The sequence below is a fragment of the Rattus norvegicus genome, chromosome 1 (genome assembly GCF_021556685.1).
Source record: "Rattus norvegicus strain SHRSP/BbbUtx chromosome 1, alternate assembly SHRSP_T2T, whole genome shotgun sequence".
Classification (NCBI taxonomy): domain Eukaryota; kingdom Metazoa; phylum Chordata; class Mammalia; order Rodentia; family Muridae; genus Rattus; species Rattus norvegicus.
In genome coordinates, this window is record NC_141534.1 from 93723896 (window position 1) to 93747706 (window position 23811).

Consider the following 23811-nt stretch of genomic DNA (forward strand, 5'->3'; position numbering starts at 1 on the left):
AGTGACAGGCACCTGGTACACCTGCCCAGAAGAGAGCACACAAGCCTGGGTGGCTGCAGTGCTCCCAACACCAGCAAAAGGTCACATTCTAGGAGAGCTGTACAGTGACTGTCAAGGCACACACTGTCATCCCAGCACTCTGGAGGCTACACAAGAGGACCTCAAGTTCCAGACCAACCCGAGCTACACAGGGAGATCCTATCTTTAAAGAAAGGGGGAAAAAAGAGGTTGGGGAGATGGCTCAGCAATTAAGAGCACTTCCTGCTCCTGTTAAGTTTGGATCCAGAACCCAAGTGAGGCAGGTAAAGCTGTAACTTTAGCTCTGAGGGCAGGGGGGGTCCAGTGCCCTCTTCTGGCCTCCTTAGGCCAAATATGTGCAGCGTACACACACACACACACACAGTACAAATCTTTGGTGTGTGTTTTCAAAACTTTCTTTGTGTAGCCCTGGCTATCCTAGAACTCATTCTTAGACCAAGCTGGCCTGGAACTCAAGAGAGATCCACCTGCCTTTGCCTCCTCCTATGCCCCCACCCCACTCCCCTAGTGCTAGGGTTAAAAGCATGCACCACCACCCAGTGATCAATCTTTTAAGTCTAACAAGAAATAATGGCATTTCTGAGTCTTGGATGAGTGGTGACTCTCCTCAGCCTGCTCACTTTCCCAAGGTGCTTGTTACCCCAGCATGAAGGTCCAGAGTATGAGTCTCAGATGCCACATACCCAGGTGCCCAAAAATATCCACAACATTGACTTTGTCCTGTTTATTGGGGTGCTGTTGTAGGCAGGAGGTACAGTAAAGTCATTTTGCCTCGATTCCCTGACACCACCACCCCAGCTAACTACCTCGTATAAATATATATCTATAAGTCAGTCAGTAAAAAAGGAAGACGTGTCAGCCAGCCTTGACGACCTTAGGGCTTCAGCTTAGAGAAGAGGTAGGTTCCTGTCCTTGCCAGCCCATCGGTGTGGGCCAGGAAGCCAAGGTTCTGGAGCAGTGCTGGGGCACAGGGACAGGGTGCTTTCTATCTACCCCACCCTAGAGGTCTAGAGTCTTTGGTTAGAACCAGGTAGTCCACGGTTAGGGCCAACAGCCCCACCCACTTGTGCTTCTGGGCAACCTGGCACGTCATTCTGTGTGTGAGTCAGGGCACTTACACAGTGAGGCAAGGCTGGCTGTTTCCCAAGGAGAAGCCTCCTCCCTTGCCTCAGAAATGCCTTCCTGTCACTGGACTTTGCTAAGACAAGAGCCCAGGTGTCAGGGACAGGAGGAGGAGGTGCTGAGGCTGGAGCTGGTGCACCAAGGAAGGAAGATGATCACAGTGCTGGCCCAGTGCATATGGCTGCGTTCTGGGTCTGCAGTAGCTCAAAGTCCACAAAGGAACAGAGAGGAATCTTCTGTCCTGGCAAGGAGGGCAAGCTGGCCCCACAGGAGCATTAGGCCTTGGGCAGCCTCAGCAAGTATCCCAGGAGGCCACACCCTCCTCTCAGCACTAGGATGGGGCTGTCACTGGCCCAGGTGGACAAGTAGTTCCTGTAGTCTTCACAAATGATGCCTGGTCCTCTGGGGAACAAAGCCAACCTGTCGGCTCTAGGCTCAGAGCCGACTCAGGGAAATGTTCATTCTTCCAGCTGTGGCCTCTGGTACTCCCTTAGATGCTTTCCTAGCTGATCAGGATTCCCCATTCACATTCTGCTAACTCTATGCCTCCACCTGTCTTGTTTCCCATAACCTAGGGGAGCCCAGTGCTGCCAGAGATCCTCGAGCTCCTCAGACCATACTGGTCTGGTGACACCTTGAGGCACCTTATCTTCCATCAGCAGCCTCAGGCCAGACAACATCTTCCAGCCAGACACTCGCTATCCTCCCAAGTGAGCCTAGCAGTGGCAGCTGACGTCAGCTCTGGGCCAGGCCCTGAAGGAGGCAGATCAAATTGTCCAAACCCCAGAGGTAGCCATCTTCACGGTTGCCCTCAGCCCAAGGCAGCCTGTGACTGAGCATCTGGTGGTCAGGCAGGGCCACTGTCTTGCCGAAGTCAATCATCCAAACCTTGGCCAGGCCGGTGTGGTCATGCACAAAGAGCAGGGAACTGCCCACTACCTGCAGCAGACAGAGAAAAGCAGTTAGAGCGAGCACTAGCCAAAGTATCCCCACTGAGCACTAAAGCAGGGTGGTGGACAGCAGAAACTCTGGAATGAGGCTACTTGAGTTCAATTCCTGACTCTGATGCTTGGGCAACTATTTTACCCTCTCTATGACTGTTTCTAAATATACAAACTGAGAATAATTATATAATTTACATGTAATGACCACAAAGCATTTCAAAGGATTCCTAAAACTCAACAAATACACAATGAATGTTACAATTATCGTGTGTGTGTGTGTGTGTGTGTGTGTGCATGTGTGCATGCACACGCGCCCAGAGAATGATCCAGAGACTCCAATAAACTAAGGAGTTCACAGCAGAGCTACATCCCTAGCCCCTGTCACCTTTGTTTTCTATCCCTCATTTTTTTGTTTGATGGGGTTTTAGTCCCAGATGGTCCTGAGCTATCTAGACAGCCAAGGCTGTCCTTGAACTCCAGATCCTCCTGCCTCTACCTCCTACGTGCTGAGATTATAGTCGTGTTCCAAGATGCCTGGCTTCTCTTTTGGTTTATTTGTGTTAACAGGGTGTCCTCGTACAGGCCAGGCTGGCCTGCCTCCCAGCCCTCCTGCTTCCTCTTTGTCACTAACAGTGTGAGCCAGCAGCACACCAGGCTATTTGCTGGTCATTTTTAATCCACTTTGCACAAACTTAAATGCAGTCCCAGCCCTGAGTCAGTGAACTCAGACTCAACACAAGACTTGGAGGACTTCTCTAGATTAGGACAGTGGTTTCTTAGGCCTACTGGACGGTGGCTGATAATGTTAGGCAAGTGGCTTCCTTCCTCCAGCCTTGGTGCCCTGTCTGTAGAATGGGGAAGTCGGTAACCCTGTACCTCCTGGGGTCACCAGAAGCACTCTACAAGCCACAGGCTCCTAAAGTGCTCCCAGTGTCTGCCTGGAGCACTCCTCGGTGGGGACTGCAGTGGAGCACTCCTCGGTGGGGACTGCAGTGGAGCACTCCTCGGTGGGGACTGTAGTGGAGTACTCCTCGGTGGGGGCTGCAGTGGAGTACTCCTCGGTGGGGACTGCAGTGGAGTACTCCTCGGTGGGGACTGCAGTGGAGCACTCCTTGGTGGGGACTGCAGTGGAGCACTCCTCGGTGGGGACTGCAGTGGAGTACTCCTCGGTGGGGACTGCAGTGGAGCACTCCTCGGTGGGGACTATAGTGGAGCACTCCTCGGTGGGGGCTGCAGTGGAGCTCTGCTGTTGCTCATTGATGAGCAGGTGTGGTACATCCCCAATCTAAGCATTGGGGAAGCAGATGGACAGCCACAAGCTCAGGTCAACCTGAGCTGCACAGTGAGTTCCAGGCCTGCCAAGGCTGACAGAGTAAACTTGCCTCAAAAGAAAGTCACTAAGCCAGCCATGGTGATACACATCTTAATTCCAGCACTCAGAGGCAGAGGCAGGAATGTGTATGAGCTCAAGGCTAACCTGGGCTATGAAGTGAGCAGAGGGGCCAGTGAGATGGCTTAGCACATAAAGGCACCTGCCACCAAACCTGATGACCTAAGGAAGTTTGATTTCTGGGCCCCACATGGTGGAAAAAGAGAAATTTCTCCTATGTTGTCCTCTAACCTCCAGCTGCCTATCTGGAGAGCCACATGCTGCTAGACCTTGTGATCACAGGCCTTAACCTGAGGCAGGAGGATTAAAAGTCCAAGGCCTGTAGTTTAGACAACAGAAAGTGTGGAGAGCTTTGGGGGCCACTGCTAGGAACTTGGCTGGAATTTGACCTTGGGCTAGGACAGAAGTAAGATCAGGCAGGAGTCTGATTTTGGGATAGAACAAAGAAGTCGGCTTCAGGCAAGAATTTGACTTTGGGCTAGGACAGGGAAGTAGGCTCAGATATCTTGGTCATCCTGATAAGCACCTAGAAACAGTGAACGTGGGACTTTATTACCTTGCTTGTTCCTTAACCCAGATCTGACCTTATTATCTACATGTAATTACCACTTCAGTCTCAGAACTGGTGAGGTCATGCATCTACAGTATTGTTTAATTGTCTTTTTCTTTTTAATCCTCGCCCCCCCCCTTAAACCCCTCACCCCCCAGAACCTGTTGACTGACTGAGCTGGCTTGGTCCCTTGAGTAGCATGGGTAACTTAAATCCTGTCTCAAAATAAAAACCTATAGAAGTTAACCTGGTCTATTAGTGAGTTCTAGACCAGCCAAAGATACACAGTAAAACCCTGTCTAACAAAAATAACAGGTGAGGGACTGGAGAGATGGCTGAGCAGTTAAGAGCACTGACTGCTCTCCCAGAGGTCCTGAGTTCAATTCCCAGCAACCACATGGTGGCTCACAACCATCTGAATGGGATCCGATGCCCTCTTCTGGTGTGTCTGAAGACAGCTACAGTGTACTCATATACATTAAATAAATAATATTTTTTAAAAAAGGTGAAAAGTTGGGGCTATAACTCAGTCAGTAGAGTGTCTGCCTATAAGCATTAACACACACCAATTATGCCACACCCAGGAAGTAGAGGTAGGATGATCAAAAGTACAACGTCATCCTCAGCTACATAGCAAGTTCCAGGACAGCCTGGGCTACATGAGACCCTGTCATACATACATATATATATACTATATATATAGTATATATATAATGTATATATGTATATTGTATCTGTCTTCAGACATAGCAGAAAAGATTCCATTACAGATGGTTGTGAGCCACCGTGTGGTTGCTGGGAACTGAACTCAGGTCCTCTGGAAGAGCAGTCAAGTGTTCTTATCCGCTGAGCCATCTCTCCAGCCCCGAGACCCTGTCTTTAATAAAAGTGGAGAGTGTGAGGAAGGTATGTAGTTCAGAGGTAGAGCACTTGCCTGGCAGACATGAGATCCTGAGTTCAAATCTCCTACCAAGCAGAAAAGAGAGATAGATACCAGCCAGTTGCAGATGTCACCATATGGCAAGCATCCAAGACTGCTATGTCTCTCCAGCTGTCAAGGGAGGGAAACTGCAAACGCCTACTGCTGTGTATTTTAAATGGAAGAAAGACACTAGGCAAGCAAAACCAAACACTAGGAGAGGAGAGACCTCTACTTCCTCATAAGGCCTGAGATAGCAAGAGGGACAATGGTGACATTTGACCAAAGCAACCCTGAGGATGACAGCTGGCATCCTCTGATGGCTTACTGTGGGCTGGGCTCTAAGAGATAGTCTATTCATTAACCTCCATCTGTGCCCACACGGCTGCTGCTGTCAAACTACAGGTGCCATGGACACTGAGGCCTCCGTGGGGGCTGCCTGGGCTGAGGAGGCTGAGGAGAAGCACAGCTGGGATTGAGACTTGTTCAGCTTGAATAGCAAGAGCTTCCTAGAGAAGTCAGAGATGCCACTGAGGAAAAGGAAAGGGCTAGGGGCAGCGGGAGGGGCTTGCTGACAAGACACTCTGAGACCATCACTACTGTGACCTGCAAACAGCCTCAGACGACCCAAGCCTCCTAAGAGAGAGAGGATGACAGCAAGCATAGTGACAACTATAACCCTAGCGCTTGTGAAGGCTGAGGCAGGAGGATCAGAAGTTCTGGGCCAGCCTAGGCTAAATGAAACCCACAAAACGAACGGCACAGTGGGTGGGGCACTTGCTGCCAAGCCTGGGGACCCGAGTTCCATCTCGTGGACTCGCATGTGCTTTCTCATGGTGTCCTCAGTGCTCCAAGTGTGCACAAGCCCATACCCATTACAAATAATTAATAGAAAACAAAACATACAAATGAAAAAAAAAAGGACCAACATGAGAGACAGGCTAGGAGAAGGAAAATACGAGAACCACCCAACACGGCAGTACTGGAGACATGTCATTACTAATCATAAAGTAATTCTAAGACCCAGGAGTAGTGAATGGGACAGCCTCTGTACACCCTGAAGGTTGCCTTCTTGTGACTCTCAGCCCTCAGCTGTCCTGCGAGTGGGGTGCCACCACCCCTGCTCTTGTCTGAGCAGATGAAACCAGCTGGGTCCAGAAGGCTGGGTGTGGTGCTGTCCCCTGTAATCCCTGCATGTGGGAGGCTAAAGACAGGAAGATCCTACGAGCCACCCTGGGCTACATGGGGTGTGGTGTCAAAAAAACATGCCTCTCTCACAAAGAAAATACAAGGACTGGATGTGTTCAGCACGTGAATGAGAGGCTCTGGTTTTGACTCCCAGCCCTGGAAATAAAAAAGGAAACTGAGGCCCAAGAAGGCAAGTCTAAGGTCAAACATCAGCACCAGCCACATCCCAGACCATCTGGCTTGAATCCATGCTCCCACTTCCTCCTTTCCTGAATCCCCTCTGCTAAGCCCTACACTGGAGCCCACATACACCTACTGGTACCCGGAACTCATACCTCGTGGGTCTTGAAGAAGGGAGAATTCTCCAGAGTGTCTCGAAGGTCCTCCAGTCGCGCCACGTACTTTCTCTGAGTGAGAGAGAGAGAGGGTCTCCATTTAGCACAGAAACCCAAGACCTCACCCTGACAGCCTAGACGGCCAGTCAAAATGAAATAAAAGGAAGCAAGGAAATGGCGGGAAGAAGTGGCACTGGGGAGGAGCCATAAGGTAGTACCCACAAGAGTGAAGCGGATGACAGGAATCCCACCTGTGCCCACAGCTCCTCCATGGGAGGCAGCGTCAGGTTTCCCCTTCCCCCGAGTGGGGCCTTGGTCTATTTTGGCCAACAGAACGTTGCTATGCTGTTAGCTTCCTGTTCCCGAGGTGAGGACAGCACAAGCTAGCCTGCCATACTGTCTAACACACAGACACCCAAGGCCTGAACAAGGCTGTGAACCAAGGCAGATGTAAAAGCTACTCTTAGCCAAGCCACCAGCCAATGGCAGACTGTGAACAAAGCTGGCCAGGGTAGCCCAGCCTGGCACAGCCCAAAGCCAGGAAGCCAGCCTCAGAAGCAACAACAGACGGTGGCTGTCTCTTGCTACATTTTAGGATTCAAGTGTTCACTTACTAGGATTCCAACGTCCCCATTCACAAAGTCTTCCAACACCTTTGTCACCTGCTCCAGAGCCTGTGTCTTCTTGAAGTTGGTGTTGCAGGTCCCATCGGCCTTCTGCAAAGCAAAATGGAAGTGCTGTCAGGTGTGCCGTTTCACCTCCAGCACTGGGCAACCTCAGGGCCTTCCTGATGAGCCCTACTCAGGGAAACCGTCTGCCCGCCCAGCCCAACTCAATCCAGCTCTATCACACTTTGCCGTAAGCTTCCTTCCACATCTAACACACAGTTATGGCTGAGCCCATCCAGCAAAGTAGGCTGATAGGGGGTCAGGTTCTGGCTTCAATCATGATTCTGCTACAGTGTGGGCTTAAGCAAATCTGTCTCTTTTTGAGACAGGGTCCCATGTATCTGAGGCTCACCAAAAATTCACTACCCATAGCTAAGGCTGGCCTTGAACTCCTGATCCTCTGCCTCTATTTCCCAAGTGCATTGCCTCATTCAGCTTAAACAAGTCCTATTCCCTGCCTCAGCCTCCGATGCCTCATCTGGAAAATGGGAACATCTGTATATCTACTGCCTAGAGCTGGTATGGGGTATCTGAGGCTGGGTATGGTGGTTATTTATGCTTAAGCTGAATTCAAACTCCTGGTCTCCTGCTTCAGCCTCCCAAGTGCTAGGATTTCAGACATGAGCCACCACACCTGGCTATTTAAACTTATTGACTATGTGATTAATTATTCAAACAGATGTGGGGTCTGTACCAGTGGTCTCCTCATACATGCTAGGCATGTGCTCTATTGATACACTACTGCCCTAATGTTTATTTAGTTTTTTATTATTTGTTTGTTTAGTGCTACTGAGAATTGAACCTGAAGCCTCACACACACCCAGCGAGCCCTCTGACACTGAGCTACATCTCCCAGCTCTTTTTATTTTAACTCCCCCACCCCACCCCTTCCCCCAGACGAGTTATCTCTAAGCTGCCTAGGTTGGTCCTGAACTCTCGCTGTAACTCAGATTGAATTCGCAGTCTTCAGGGGGATGAAAGATCTAAGCTACCACATCCAGCTTTTCTAAGTATATTTAATTTACAAAATACAAACATAAAAGATCCTTCCAGTGGTATACTCCATGGCGGAGGGAGGAGGACCAGGCGTGGAGCCCAGGGAGGCTGGGACACACAAAAGGCGGGGCTCAGGAAAGGGAATATGTTCTAGTACACAGATAAACCTTGCCTCTGCTAGATGCAGGAGTGAGAAGCCTTCCCTAGACCAGCTAACTGGACCAGCAAACATGGGTCTGCTTCGTTCTAGCATCCCCTGCCACGAACACCCCATAAGAAGTCAGCCTACGGGGTTGGGCATTTAGCTCAGTGGTAGAGCGCTTGCCTAGCAAGCGAAGGTCCTGGGTTCGGTCCCCAGCTCCGAAAAAAGAAAAGAAAAGAAAAAAAAAAGAAGTCAGTCCACTGCTCCAGTCCCAGAACTCTTGAGTGTCAAAAAAAAAACCTGACTAGCTCCTGGCTCTCACCTTGATGCCTTCAATCCGGAAGCCCAGGGTGGAAGTTGAACTCAGGGTCTCCCTCCACTGCATGTATCGGGGCTTAGTGACCGCACCCTGAGCGTGCTCCTCTGGGGTGGGAGCCCCTGGGTCCACTGCCACCATCTTCTCATACATATCTTTCCGGGGTTTGGGTCGTTCCCGGGCCTTCACCAGCTCCTCTTCCAGGTATGTCCTGAGCGCACAGGATAGACCAAAGAAAACTGTTAAGCATAGAGCTGCAGGGCTCACACTTCCTGATAATAAGACATATTTTGCTGGGAATGGAGGTGCAAGCGTTTGATCCCAACAATTGGAGGACAGAGGCTGTTGGACCTCTGTGAGTTCAAGGCTAGCCAGTATATTTAATTTACAAAATAAAAACATAAAAGTTTCTTCCAGCTGCTATACTCCATGAGGGAGGGAGGACCAGGAGTGGAGCCCAGGGAGGCTGGGACACTTAAAAGGGAGGGCTCAGGAAAGTGAGTATGTTCATATTCTATATATCTATATAGATCTGTCTCAAAACAAAAACCTAATAAACTATAAAAATTTAAACAATAAACAAGACAGTAAGCAAAGACTTTTTTTCTTTTTTCTTTTTTCCTTGACATAGGGTTTTTCTTTCTTTTTTTTTTTTTTTTTTTTTTTTTTTTTTTTGACATAGGGTTTTTCTAGTATAGCCCTGGCTGTCCTAACACTCACTCTGTAGGCCTTGAACTCAGAGATCTTCTTGACTCTGCCTCCCTAGTGCTGGGATTTAGGGCACACACCACCACATTCAGGCTAAGATCTTCTTCAAACACAAGGCCATCAATAACAATAGTAGGCAAACAACGTTTGACAAAACAGAAAGTACTTCAGCTCCTGGGTGCTTGGCCACTACTTACCTGAAATACCTGGGACCAGGAGCTGGAGAGATGGCTGAGTGGTTAGGAACACTGTCTGCTCTTTCCGATGACCTAAGTTCCAATCCCAGCATCAGAAAGTGGCTCACAAGTGTCTGTAACTCTAGTCCCAAGGATTCTAACACTCTATTCTGGCTTCCTCAGGTATCAGGTTCACAAATATATGTGCAGGCACAAAATTTGCTCACATAATTAAAAAGAATTCCCAGCACCCAGTTTACAACTGTCTGTAATTCCAGTTCCAGGTGATCTAATGTCCTCTTCTGGATTCCTTGGGCACTAAGGACACATGCGGTGCACCAACATGCATCAGGCAAAACACCCCTACACATAGAATTAAATAAACAAAAGGAAATAAAACTTGGAACTAAAGGTGCTTCTGACTTTGAAGTTTTCAGATTTTAGAATTATTGAATGAAGCTTCCAATTTCACAGTAAACCATGTGTTTATTTACTGGCAGAGGAAACATGCTTACAAAGAGGTAAGGGGACAGATAATCTGTAGCAGCTACCCTTTTCCACCATATGGAGTCACGGGGGTGGGACTCAGGCTGTCAGGCTGGATGCCCTGAGTTTTTACCCAATGAGCCATCTCACAGGCTCCAGATTTTTCATTTTTACTGAACTTTGAGACAGGGTCTCACTATGTAGCCTGCCAGCCCCATCTGGAACTCACTATATAGACCAGGCTAGCCTCAAATTCATAGAGATCCAACTGCCTCTGCCTCCTGGGAGGTAAAAAAAAAAAAGGTAAGATTTATTTATTTTTACTTATTTTAACTCATTATACGTGTGAGTCTGTGTGGATACATAAACATCACGTTGTACATAAAGGAGCCCTGAGAGGCCAGGAGCAGGCATTTGACTCCCTCAGATCTGGGGTTACAAGGTACGATAATCACTACATGGGTGCTGGGAACCCAGGTCTTCTGGAAGAGCAGCCAGTACCTATAAACAGTAAGCCATCCCCAGAATTATTTTCAAAGAGGAAACAATGTTAGTTTATTAAGAGAAAGCAAGACCCCCCCCACGCCCTCACAATTGGGAGAGGTTCCAAGGGGAAAAAAACACCAGATTCTGTATTAGAGTTAATGGTATTAAGTTCTTAATTAATGAAATGGCAAATGCAAGGTCATGAGTTTAGTCCTCATTCCAGGAAAAGTGAAAGAAAGAAGTTAGAAAATATTCACATATTATAGTGCGTGCGTGAGTGTGTGTATCCAGAATATTTAAACAACTAATCAAAAAAATTAACAAGACAGGTGATATCAAGATAGAATCAATAATACCAAGAAGGTACAGCAGGCCGGTGGCACACCTGACCTCCACCTCGGCCCCCGCAGCAGGTGGCACACCTGGAACCTTGGCACACCTGGAACCCTGGCACACCTGGAGCCCTTGCAGCAGGCCGGCACACCTGGAACCCTTATGGATCACTGACAAGAGCACACACTGATGCAGCTACTCTGGATTCACTTGGCTCTAGTTTCATAACTGGTCACCACTTCCTCTGACTGCCCCATGGTTGCCCCAGTCCTACCTGCTGCCCATCTTGCAGTCCATGATAGAGGGGCCCTCAAAGTCGGCCAGGAGGTCTTCCATCTGGTTGAAGGCCTGGCCATCCCGCTGCACCATGCCATAATAAGTGGGCACGAAAGGCCGCAGGGGGTCTCCCATCAGCAGCTCCAGGCTGCGCTGCTCACATTGGCAGAAACGTTTCAGAATCCGGCCATCCTCACCAGCCTGGAAGTTCCCTGTGGGAATCAAGACCCAGGAGAGGTCAGAGCCTGACCTGACATTGGCTATTTCCCTGCAAGATCAGACAGCAGCCATGTCATTCTGTCATGCAGTCCATTGTCTCCACCAACACTCTCTCCCTCCCTCTCTGGGGTATTGCTCTTAGAGTATCTTGTTTGTTTGTTTTGAGACAGCTGGCCTTAAACTTATAAAAACCCTCCTGCCACCCAGTGCTGGGACTAAGGTCATGGGCTCCTACCGTCCAGCTCACACCTGGTTTTAAATGGGCCTACTTCTACTCTGTGTGGATTCTAGGAATAGCTCAGGCTATCCCGCTTGCACAGAAAATGCCTTTACTCAGCTAGCCATTTTGCCAGCCCCGTTTTGTAATTTTAGTGGGTGCTCTTGTCCTCTGAGGTAACTGTGACGTCTCAGTTAACGACATAACTCTCTACAACAGACCCTCATATGATTCCCCAGAGGACAGCCACTTGGGTTTATTTAAATTCATTTTTGCTAGAAACAGTGGCTTCAGCCTCTAGTTCCAGAAATTAGAGGGTTTAGGCAAGAAGATAGACACAAGTTTGAGCCCAGTCCAGTATACACGGTAAATTCAAGGCAAACCTGGATTGTATGGCAACACTCTAGGTATAAAATAAATAAATTCATAATTCTGACATTACCTGGAACACGGACCTGGCTAAGATAGAATTACAAATTTTTCTTTTCTTTTCTTTTCTTTTTTAAGGCAAAAGGATAGTTTTACTTTGTTGACAAAAGGTCTTGCTCTGTAGCCCAGGCTGGCCTCTGAGTTGATGATCCCCCTGCCTCAGCCTTCCAAGTGATGGGACTATAAATGTTTGCCAAACCAGGCTTGGTGATGCAATCCTTTAAGCCCAGCATTTAGGAAGCAGAGACAGGAGTCTGAGCTCTGGTGAGTTTGAAGCCAGCGGGTCTCCAGTGTGTCTGTCCCAGGCCAGTGAGGACGACACAGTGAGACCCTGCCTCACACAAACAAGCGAAGGACGGTGAAGAAGAAGCTGTGCGCCCACGCGTCAAGGATGCTGGCAACCGTGTTTTCTGCTCTACCTACCATCTTGCTGTGTGAGGAAACACACACAAAGGCTATGTGGTAAGCCCTGTTTTTCTTCCAACTGAGTCACAGGACAAAACCATTTGGCTTTGGTTTACGGAGCATCCGCCATGCAGGAGACATAAAGACTCCCAGGACTGGTCGCTGTCTTTCTCTCCTGCCTGTCCCACTCTCTCAATGTTTTGCTCTCAACTCTTCTGTTAATCCTGCAAGGGCAGCAAGATTTGTTCTACATTAATGTGGAGAACTGAATCCCAGCTCGGCTAGGGTCACCCATAAATAAGGTGGATGTGAGGTAGTACCCACCCACTCCGAAGCCGAGACTCAACCGACCAGCAGATCTCAGCGCTCAGAGGACAGAGGCAGGTGGATCTTTGTGAAATCAAGGCCAGCCTGGTCTACAGAGTGAATTCTAGGCCGGCGAGGGCTATATGGATCCTATCTCAAAATAAATAAATAAAGTATTACTAGGCCTAAATATTTCTCATAGCAGCCCCATAGGTGGGGACTGTCACCAAGCCAGTACTGAAGTATACAGTGCAGGACTTTCCTAGGTCACACACCTATGCCGGGCCCTGACGATCTGTCAACCAAGTCCCCCAGTCTCACCAGCGTGTCCGGAAAGCTGGACCCAGGGGTAGTAGTGCTTATGGAAGGAGACCACGAAAGGCGAGTACTTCAGAACTGTCTTCAGCTTCTTCCAGGGCTTGCTCTGCAGGGAGGGTGAGCATGAGGTATAGATCAAGGCCAGGGAATTACTGTCCTGGTGGCCTCCTAGGAGCAGGGTCCCTCTGGTGGGAGCGACGGAACCCCACTTAGTCCAGTGATGATGAGACTACCCAGTGGGGAAGAGTCTGTCTCCACGTGTTTGTCATAGGAGGAAGGTTTGGTTACTATAGCAACAACCAAAATTCAGTATGCCCTAAACCCAGGCACAAAGCACAGAAGCCAAACCTCCTGCCTCTCAGTAAGGTCAGGTCTGGAGCAAACCATAGAGATGGAGTGGAGGAACGGAGAGGCCCACCAGAGAGAGAGAGGTGACATAAGTGATGGAGAGTGATAAAGTGCTGGTTGCCAAGTGCCCTGGTTTGTCCCCCTTCGGGCAGCTCGTTCCCTCCTGAACTGGGGTTACTGACTTGCTCTGCTAGTGAACTGTGACTGGAAGTGTCACTTACAGGCGGAAGCTGCAGACCAGTTCAGAAGCTCCCTTTTCAGTTCCCTGTTGGGGGTAAGGAGCTGGGCAGGAATGGGCCTTGGTCCCTAAAGGCGGACAGCACAGAGCAGGACACCCCAGCCATAGCTAATCTGTCACGTGTATGAGCAAAACTTTTGCTGTTGCTCCAAGTCATTCATGTTTGGGGACAATTTGTTCGTATAGCAGATCTTTTTATTTTAATAAAAAATTGGATTTATTCATATGTATCGAAGCTTTACTTAGATGTATGTACATGTATGTACATGTATGCATATCTGGGGCCCGCAGGTCAGAAGAAAGCATTGGCTTCCCTGAAACTGGAGTTTATGGGTGGTTGTACACTATCATGTGGGTGCTGGGAATTAAATTCAGGTCCCCTGTAAGAACCAGCGGTCTGAACCCTGAGCCATCTCTCCAGTCCCACTCCAGCAGACCTTCATCTACTGACTAACAAGGAGACGTAAGAGAAATACAGAGGGGCTAGAGAGATAGCTCAGAGGGTAAATATATCTGCTCTTACAAAGGGCTCCAGTCACCCACATCTGGTACCCTCTGGGGCAGTTCACAGAGAGCTGGGGAGTTCTGTAACTCCCGCTCCAGAGGATCCCACACCCTTTCCTGGCCTCCTTGGGTAGGAGACTGATATTCAACCCCCCCCACACACACACACACATATGAAAATCACTTTTAAAAATAGTCTTAGGCAGAGCATTGTGGCGCACACCTTTGATCCCAGCGCTGAGGAGACAGAGGCAGGTGGATCTGTATGAATCATGGCCAGCCTGCTCTGTATAGCACCCACAGAGCTGCTCACAGTGAGACCAATCAATCAATCTTGACTTTCGGTTGGTTTGGTTTTTTGAGACAGGGTTTCTCTGTGTAGCTCTGGCTGTTCTAGATCTCAGAGATCTGCCTGCCTCTGAATGCTGGGATTAAAGGTGAGTGCCATCAAGCCCGACCCATAAACTAATTTTAAAAAAAAAAAAAAAAAGAAAGAAGAAAATATGGAAACAGGTGAGCATCTCGGTAGCGAACATTAAGGCCAGGGCAGGCTGGCTCAGGGGTAAAAGGCCCAACTGAAGCCTGCGTTCAGTCCCCAGAACCCACCTGGTAGAAGGGCAGAGCCAACCCCCAGGAGCTGCCATGGGACCGGAACACAGTGAATGTTAGAAGGCTACAAAGAACAGCAGAAAGAAAAGGAGAGATGGAAGGGAGGGGAAGAGTTGGGGTGGGGAGGGGGTGTAATAGAAAACCAGGGAAGGGCTGGGGCACAGCGGCAGACTCTGGACCTCATGCCAGTACTATAAAGGAGCAAATACCGAGCAGGGTTAATCATGCTGCTTCACGTCTGACTCAGGCATGTGTGAGTGCCTGCACACACACTCATCCCAGGCACAGGGTGGCCCTTAGCATGAGCTGTGAGAGTGGGTCACATGCAGAGAAGGGAGCGGTGTGCTCACCCCGCATTGCCCCCAGGGTCAAGGGCATGTTTTCTCCCAGCTCCCCAGCAGACAGCAAGCTGCAGGGAGCCAGATGCTAAGCAAGGAGTCAGGGTGTTGGACAGCATGGGATCCAGGAAGGGCTCTTTTCTCCCATGGGGAGGAGATGATTCATCAAGGTTCCTGTTTACTAAGCACCTGGAACATTCCAGGCACCATGACAAAGACTGTGTGCCATTCCCTACTTAATCCTAAAAACAGCCCCAGCAAGATGGTTGTCTGTGTCACACGGGAGGAAACAGATTCAGAGGTGAAGCCACTGGCATAATATCACCAGGCACCGTGCCGGGTTTCTGGTTCTGGGCTTTCTGACCCCATTTCCCTGGGGCTTACTCACTGCATTCCAGCTGGACTGGAGTTTATGCAGGGAAGTGGACTTGTTAGGCTACAAGTATGTCTTAGTACCTGCTCTGATACAGCAGGTGTCCCCCAAACACTGGTTTTATCATAAACACCTGCCCCTACATCTCTCTCATTCACCAATACTGAAGATGGTACCCCAAACCTCCAGCATGCCCTCAGCACAAGGGCTCTACCACTGAGCCACGCCCCCAGCCCCTCACTGGGGGATTCTAGGCAGGGGCTCTACCACTGAGCCACGCCCCCAGCCCCTCACTAGGGGACTCTAGGCAGGGGCTCTACCACTGAGCCACGCCCCCAGCCCCTCACTGGGGGATTCTAGGCAGGGGCTCTACCACTGAGCCACGCCCCCAGTCCCTCACTGGGGGATTCTAGGCAGGGGCTCTACCACTGAGCCACAGCCCCCAGCCCCTCACTGGAGGATTCTAAGCAGGGGCTCTACCACTGAGCCACGCCCCCAGCCCCTCACTGGGGGATTCTAGGTGGGGGCTCTACCACTGAGCCACGCCCCCAGCCCCTCACTGGAGGATTCTAAGCAGGGGCTCTACCACTGAGCCACGCCCCCAGCCCCTCACTGGGGATTCTAGGCAGGGGCTCTACCACTGAGCCACGCCCCCAGCCCCTCACTGGGGGATTCTAGGCAGGGGCTCTACCACTGAGCTACGCCCCCAGCCCCTCACTGGGGGATTCTAGGCAGGGGCTCTACCACTGAGCCACAGCCCCAGTCCTTTATCTTAATCTGGGCTTTCGGGGAATAGTTTATCAGTCTCAGCTTACCTGCCCCCTCTTCTAGGACGCTCTCTTTGATACCTTAGATCTGCCTAACTATACTATGGATTCTCACAACCCTAAGCTTCTCTCACCCCAGCCCTGCCCTCTCAAGCTGTGGAGATTCATCTGTGGCCCCACCAGCCTGGAAGAATCGTGTCTTGAGGAAGGCGGATCTCTGTGAGTTCCAGATCAATCTGGCTTACATGGACTTTCCAGGCCAGAGAGGACAACACAGTAAGATCCTGGGTCAGAAGATCATATATAAAGAGTCGTGATTTGATCACCAGTATCTCCAGCAAAGTACAGGAGCTTAGGAAACAATTACTGTTTATAAGAGGATAACAAAAAGGAAGGACAGAAAAAGAAAGGCCAGGCAGTGGGGTGCGCCTGTAGGTGGAGGATTAGGAGTTCAAGGTCACCTTAAGCTACACTGTACAGTTCAAGGCCAACCAGTGCTATGAGACCTTGTTATAAAAACAAACAGGAGGGAAGGGCACACAGCTAGGCCACTATGGTCAGATGTGATTTCAGAATTAAATAAAGAGTAGGAAGTGAGGGACTGTCAGCCACAGGAACATGTGCAGGCAAGAAAGCAAGGAGCCAGGACAGTGTGCACTCAGGCTTCGCAGAAGGACGGTCAGGACAGCAGAGGGTGGCCGGCCGAGGCCTGAAGACAGGAGGTTATGAACACAGCCTTGACGCTGATGGTTTCAGGAAGTTTTGGCATAGCATGGCTTCTGGAAAGACGAAGAGGAGTGGGAAGAAGGCGGGCAGGTCAGCGAGAGCCCCCCCCCCCCCAGGCCCGAGGGCTTAAAATGGAAAGTTTGAAACTCAAGCTAGAACTAAGTCAAAAATTGTGGCTTTTACTTAGCCAGTACCAAGCACAAGATGCCTTTCTGTGCCTCAGTTTCCCCACCTATAAAACAAAAGTGAGCCGAAAGTACTAATCTCCCAGTACGGCCGGACTCAAAGGCACACTCCACTAGGGAGGCAGAGGCAGGAAGACCAAATGCTCTTGGCCATCCTAGACCACAGAGTGAGACCCAGTGTCAAAACAACTGGGCTGGGCGGCCGCAGTGCATGCCTTCCGTCACTCCGAGGCAGAGGCAGGCAGATTTTGAGGTCACCTGGTTTATAGAGTTTCAGGTCAGGGCTACACAGAGAAGCCAACCAAACAAACAAACAAAAAAAAAAAACCCAAATGGTTATAGACAGAGAAGAAAGGGATGCTGACTGAGTCAGGAAGAAGGTAAATCCAAGCCTGCTAGGAACACATACCAAGTTCAAGGCCTGGGCAATGTCGGAAAAACCTGTCTCCAAGTAAGCACTGAAAAAGAGGACTGTCGTCAGAGCTCAGTAGTACAGTGCCTGCCCAGCATGCATACGGTGGTCCTAGGTCCATTCAGTTCTTCAGGTTCAATAACACACACACACACACACACACATGTGTGCACATGCACACACATGCATGCACGAGCACATACACACACGGGCACACACTTGTGTGTAGGCATGCAGACAAAAGCACAGGTGGTGAGACGGCTCAGCAGGTAAAGGCACTTGCTGCTAAAGCAGACAACCTGAGTTTGATTCCTGGACCCCACACGGTACAAAGAAAGAAATAACTTGTCCAGTGACCTTCATGGGCACACTGTGACACGCGCGCATTCACACACTAAATAACATAATAAATACATAAATAGACAGAAACGGTGAAGCAAAAAAAAAAAGTACCACAGCATGGGGGAGCACAGTTGTCACCCCAGCATTCAAGAGGCCGAGGCAACAGTGCTGCCATAAGTTCAAGGCCAGCCAGGACTACATCTACACAGCAAGCTCCAAGCCTGTCTGCACCTCCTAACAAGAATACTTAGCAAGTCTGAAAGACAGACAGACAAGAGGAGAGAAGCAGAAAGACGGGAAGGAAGAGAAGGGACCTAGGTATCTAGGCAGGCCCCTTCAGTTTCTGGTATTTGAAAGGGTTTGAACATACGTATCTTGGGGCAGGGGGGTTCATATTGCCGCTCAGGCACATTTCAGATTTAGGCTAATCTTTTGCTTCAGCCTCTCATTCTGCTGGGATTACAGGTGAGTCACAGCACCAAGCCTAGGGGTTAAATTTTTTTGTTTGTTTATAGACAGGGTCTCGCTGTGTCATGGCTAGGGCTGGCCTAGGATTCACTGTGTAGACCAGATCTACCTGCCTCTGCCTATGGGATTAAAGGTCTGCACCGCCACGTGGCTCGTGGGGGGTTAAACCTTAAGTGTGTGACGTCCTTGGAGAGGATGTGCCCTGATTTCTTCATCTGTAAGAAAGGACAGCAGTGTGTCACAGGACTGCCCTGAGGAGTGACAAGCAGCGCAGAGTGCCTGTGACAGTCACAGTCATCAGCGCTGTTGTTGCTCTCCTTCAGCTCCAACTCAGCTGTGCAGAGACGTCAAGCTGAGAGGGCAGGCACGGTGAAGAGTCATGGCACAAAGCCCTGGAGGGTTGGCTCTTTTGTGTGGGCATGAACACGCTTGGGCAGGTCTGTTTCTCACAGCTGGGACCACATGTGTGAACACGTCTCTGAGGGAGGTACACAAGCTAAGGGGGGGGGAGATCGAGGTAGATTCCGGGGGCCGGAGACCAGTAGGAGGACTCCACAGACAAGCTGGCAACCAGATGGACTCTGCACCCTACCTGAGGCTCTTTTCCACACCTGTGTCTGTTCTGCCCCTCCCTCCCGAACCTGCCCTGCTTGCTCCTCTGATTCATGAGAGAGCCACACCCAGGCTGGGGGCGAAGGTGGAATATGTAAACAGGAGTTTGAAGGGGCCCCTTGGGGAGCAGAGGAGTCCAGGAGATTAGGTGGGTACCTGGATAGGCTGAGGATCCCTGAGCATCTTGCCCTGTGAGCATCTAGAGAAAAACTAGAGCTAGTCAGTCTGTCGGCTCATGACTGTAATCCCAGCACTTGGGAGGACCGAGGCAGTAAGATCGTTATCATAAGTTCAAGGCCAGCCTGGGTACATGGTAGGTACTTGGCTGGGGTGAGGATCCTTGAGCATTTTTGCCCTCTGAACTTTTTTTTTTTTTAAGATTGTATTTTTAATTATGTGTGTGTGTGGGTGTGGGCAGGTCTGTGTGACTGCAAGTACCCTCAAAGGTCAGAGGCGTTAGATCCCCTGGAAATGTTGTCACAGGCAGTCGGGAGCAGCCCCACAGTGCTGGAAGTCCAACTCTGGTCTTCTGCAAGAGCAGTCCATTCATTAACTGCTGAGCTATCTCTGCAGCCCCCTCCCACCTCTGAATAGTCAAAGAAAGCTGGGGGCAGCTGGACCTGTCAGCTCAGACCTGCCATCCCAGCCTTTGGAAAGCTCGAGGTAGGGGCTGGAGAGATGGCTCAACGGTTAAGAGCACTGGATGTTCTTCCAGAGGTCCTGAGTTCAATTCCCAGCAACCACATGGTGGCTCACAACCACCTGTAATGAGATCTGGTGCCCTCTTCTGGTGTGTCTGAAGACAGCTACAGTGTACTCATATAAATAAAAATCAATAAAAAAATTAAAAAAAAAGAAAGCTCAAGGTAGCAAAACTGTTAGCGGTTCGCTAACTTAGATACCTGCCAGCACCTGACCATCTAATGAAACATCTAATGAAAGCTCTGAAATACTTGTTGCTCTTGCTCTTGAAGAGGTCTGAGGTTGGATTCCCAGCACTTAAACCGTGGCTCGCACCATCTGTAACTTCTGACTCCCTCTGCTGACCTTCCCGGGCAGCAGGCACCCATGCAGATAGTACACATTTATACAGGCAGGCAAAACATACATATACATAAAATAAATAAATCTAAGTAAAAAAAAATAAATAAATGCATCTTTTTTAAAAAGGCTTAGGGCATCAGGATGGCCGCAGGACATGCTTCCTATGGACAAACGATTGTGGCATGGTGACACACCCCTGTCTGTAATTCCTGGAAGGCAGAGGCAGGGTGATCTTAGCAAGCTGGAGTCTAGTCTCCAGGCCAGCACGGTCTACACAGCAAATCTATCTTATGGGGGGTGGGGGAGATGCAGCATAGTAAAACATGTATGTCTGTAATCCCAGAGGCTAGATGATCAGTGCAAGGCCAGACTCAGTAAAATAGTAAATTTCGGGCCAGGATGGGCCGCAGAAGAATGTCTAAAGAAAATTAAAAAAAAAGAAAAGAAAAGAAAAAGAGAGTGGGCAGATAGGCCAAGGGTTCAATCAATAGATTTGAGAATGTATGTGCATTCCTTCTATCTAGTGGTATTATATTTAAAAAAAAAATGGTGTTTTGCCTCCATGTGTGTCCGTGTGAGGGTGTCAGATCCCCTGGAACTGGAGTTACAGACAGTTGTGGACTGCCATGTGGGTGCTAGGATTTGAACCTGGGTCCATTTGGATGGAACAGCCAGTGCTCTTAACCGCTGAGCCATCTCTCCAACCCCTTACTGGTGCTATTCTTAAGAGCTTGGTACCAGGCCCCCTCCAGAGGATTCAACAGCATTCACAGACCTTCTATGTAAAATTATGTGCCCACCTAGACTCACACACTGTTACGTCTCAGAGGTCCCTGGGCATGATTAAGTGAGTCAGTGATCCATCCTCCACTGGGGAAAGCTTCCAAGAACAGACAGAGGGGGAAAGGGAAAGCTGGAAATGAAAGGGCAAAGAGTAGGGGGTTCACCAGATGGGTTAGCGGCCTGTCACGGGGAGATGACCAGTGAAGGGAAGAGAGAGCTAGAGATGTAATTGCTGGCAGGTAGCGAAGGGTAGCCTGCAAGAGCGCTTTCTAAGCCAAGTCAAAAGGATGGGAGACGTGGGGTGGTGAGGCACGCTTTGGGGAAAAATGGGTCCTACTCACTCCAGATCTGTCCTCAGGATCGCTGGTACCTCCGCCCCCAGCCACCAAGTCATCCTCAGATTCGTCAAAAGAGGAGGCAGAAGAGAAGCCGCCAGTCCCCCCCTCAATCCGGGCTTGGGGTCCCAGCGGCTGGGCCCCAGGCTCAGGAGACTCTGAGGTGATGATAAGGCGGGGCACAGGACACAGGGAGCTGCACTCCAGGTGGGAGCACAGGTTAGTCACCAAGTCTCTGGGCTCTGGTTCCATTAATGGATCATCTCCATTGGACTTCTCCAAAACGCTATCAACCCAGGGACCATCATCAGTGCCAGGTTGAATCAAAGTACCGTCAGTGTCCTGTGCTGAAAAACCATCGTTTGCAGGCTGTCTGCAGGCTGTCTGAGTACTAGGTCCTATGAGGGAGCCATCAGTTTGGGACTCTATCCAGAAGCCATCGGTGTCATGTGGTGTCCTGGAACCATCTGCGCTCAATTCTTTGCAGGAGGTACCAGCACTTGGCTCTGGTGAGGGGCAGGCTGGGTGATTTTGGAGTCTGGACATGTCTTGGTGGGTCCGGAGGTGATCAACCCAGGGCTTGTCCCTCTCTGGTAGAGTCTGCCACAGCTCGGATCTGTCCAGTTCGGTCCAGGATTCATCAAACCCTGGTTGGGTACAGAGGCTGGCTCTCTTTGGCCGAGCCTGGAGGTCAGGTCTGTGAAGATCAGTTCGAAAACCATCTGTCCAGGAACCGGCCATCTCCATCTCAGCCAGGGGGCTGCTCAGTTTTGGATGTGTCTGGAGGTTGGACCCGTCTAGCTCCTTATTTTGGCTGGGCTTCTCCGAGGCAACTCCTAGGCCAGCTGCTTCGCACTCCTCGTGTTCGTCTCCACAGGGTTCTGCCTGTGGACCGTCCGGACACGGCGCAGGCCCGAAGTCGGTCCTCTCCGCCTCTGAGTGCAGGCTGAACCCCTCGATCCAGGCCCGGGGACCGCCCCCCTCTGGCCGTCCCGTCGGGCCACCTGCTCCCGGCCCAGGGCGCTGCAATCCCGGCTGTCGCCGCCGCCCACCTCGCAGCGCCTCCAGCCCCATGCGGGCCTCGGCTGGCAATGCGCCGGCCTCCGCCTCGCTCAGGCTCCCCCGGCACGGGCAGCGCCTCATACCCGCTCCCTCGGCTCGGGCTCCGGCCCGTCCGGCCCCTCCTTCCCCTTTAAATCCTACAAGGGGTGTGGCTGGGGAGCCCCAACTCGTGGGTTCCGGCCCGCCGAGCTCCAGGCCGCTCGGATATGTAGGGGTTAACCGATACTCCACCTCCCAGGGAAAGCCCAAAACACGGCCCTCGCCGGATGTGACGAATCACGAGTGTGGGGCGGAGCTTCGGTTGGCACCGCGTGTCTCGCTGGGAAAGGACACTAGGTTTCTAGGTCTGACCCGGGGTCTAAGTCGTGCGCCCCCGCGACTTTTCCCTACATCACTTACTCTACCCCAGTAATCAGTTCAACCACGCACTCATTCAATATTCAGAGACAAGGTGGACTTGAGACGTCCCCACAGGCGTTAGTTTGAGTGCTTCCGCAGTCACTTCTCAAGCAGTTACCTTCAGTGTCTTTCCCTTCCTCTAAATTTCCCGTGAGAAACCTGATGTCTAGGTGGGCACGGTGGTAAAACCTGTAATCTCAACACTTGGGAGATGGAGGTTGAAGGTTCAGGAGTTCAAGGTCATCCTTAGCTCCATAACCAGTTCCTAGTCAGGAGTATTCACACCCACGCACCCAGAAGAGACAGAACATGATGGTACAGCTTTTAATACCAGCACTCTGGAGGCAGAGGCTAGCAGAATTGTGTGAGTTCTAGGCCAGCCTGGACTACATAGACCCCATCTCAAACACCCTCCTTCCCAATACACATAAAAGAGGAGAATTAAACGACTGAGAATTAAATGCCAAGCCTGATGAGTTTAATCCCAAGACTGCATAGTGCAACATTTGTGCATAAATAAATGTATGTTTGTTTTCAAAGAGTTTTGAGGCTAGCTGGGTATGTGCCTCACACCTTTAATTACTGCACTAAGGAGTCAAAGGCATGCGGACCTCTGTGAGTTCAAGGACAGCCTGGTCCACAAAGTGAGTTCTAGGACAGCCAGGGTCTATGCACCGAGAAACCATGTTTTGAAAAACAACTATAACAAAACAACAACAATTCCAGGGCTGGAGAGATGGATCTGCAGTTGAGAGCCATTAGTTATTCTTGTGAAGAATTGGGAGTTTGTTTTCCAGCACTATGTGGGGGGGGGGGGGGATCACAGTCACCTGTAAGTTGAGTTCTAGAGCGTTGAACACTCTCTTCCGGTTTCTTCCAGGCATGCACAGCGACCACAGACATACTTGCATATATAAAATTACCCACACACATAAAATTAAATCTTTTGGGGTTGGGGATTTAGCTCAGTGGTAGAGCGCTTGCCTAGCAAGTGCAAGGCCCTGGGTTCGGTCCCCAGCTCTGAAAAAAAGAAAAAAAAATTAAATCTTTTTACGGCTGGAATGGTGGCTCACACCTTTACTCAGTACTCCCCAGTACTCAGGTCTCTGAATTTATGTCAGTTCCAGGTCTGCGAGAGCTACCTGTAGAAAGCCTGTCTCGAATAATAATAAAAATAAATAGGTAAGTCCTTTTCAGAAAAGAATTCCAATGTTTAAAACCATGAAGAAATCTCTTGTCTAAAACCTGGGCGATGGCGCGCTCCTATAATCCTATTACACAGGAGGCAGGCACAAGAT

The 23811-nt window shown here is 50.1% G+C and overlaps 1 protein-coding gene across 1 annotated transcript; it reads right to left on the bottom strand.

Moving 5' to 3' along the window:
- Positions 1–748: 748 nt before the first annotated feature.
- Itpkc (inositol-trisphosphate 3-kinase C) lies at positions 749–22303 on the bottom strand. The gene is given in 7 exon segments (NM_178094.3): positions 749–2100; positions 6488–6559; positions 7102–7203; positions 8616–8820; positions 11073–11286; positions 12972–13074; positions 21059–22303. Coding segments are annotated over 7 exon segments (2037 nt in total). The 5' UTR covers positions 22196–22303; the 3' UTR covers positions 749–1896.
- Positions 22304–23811: the final 1508 nt, after the last annotated feature.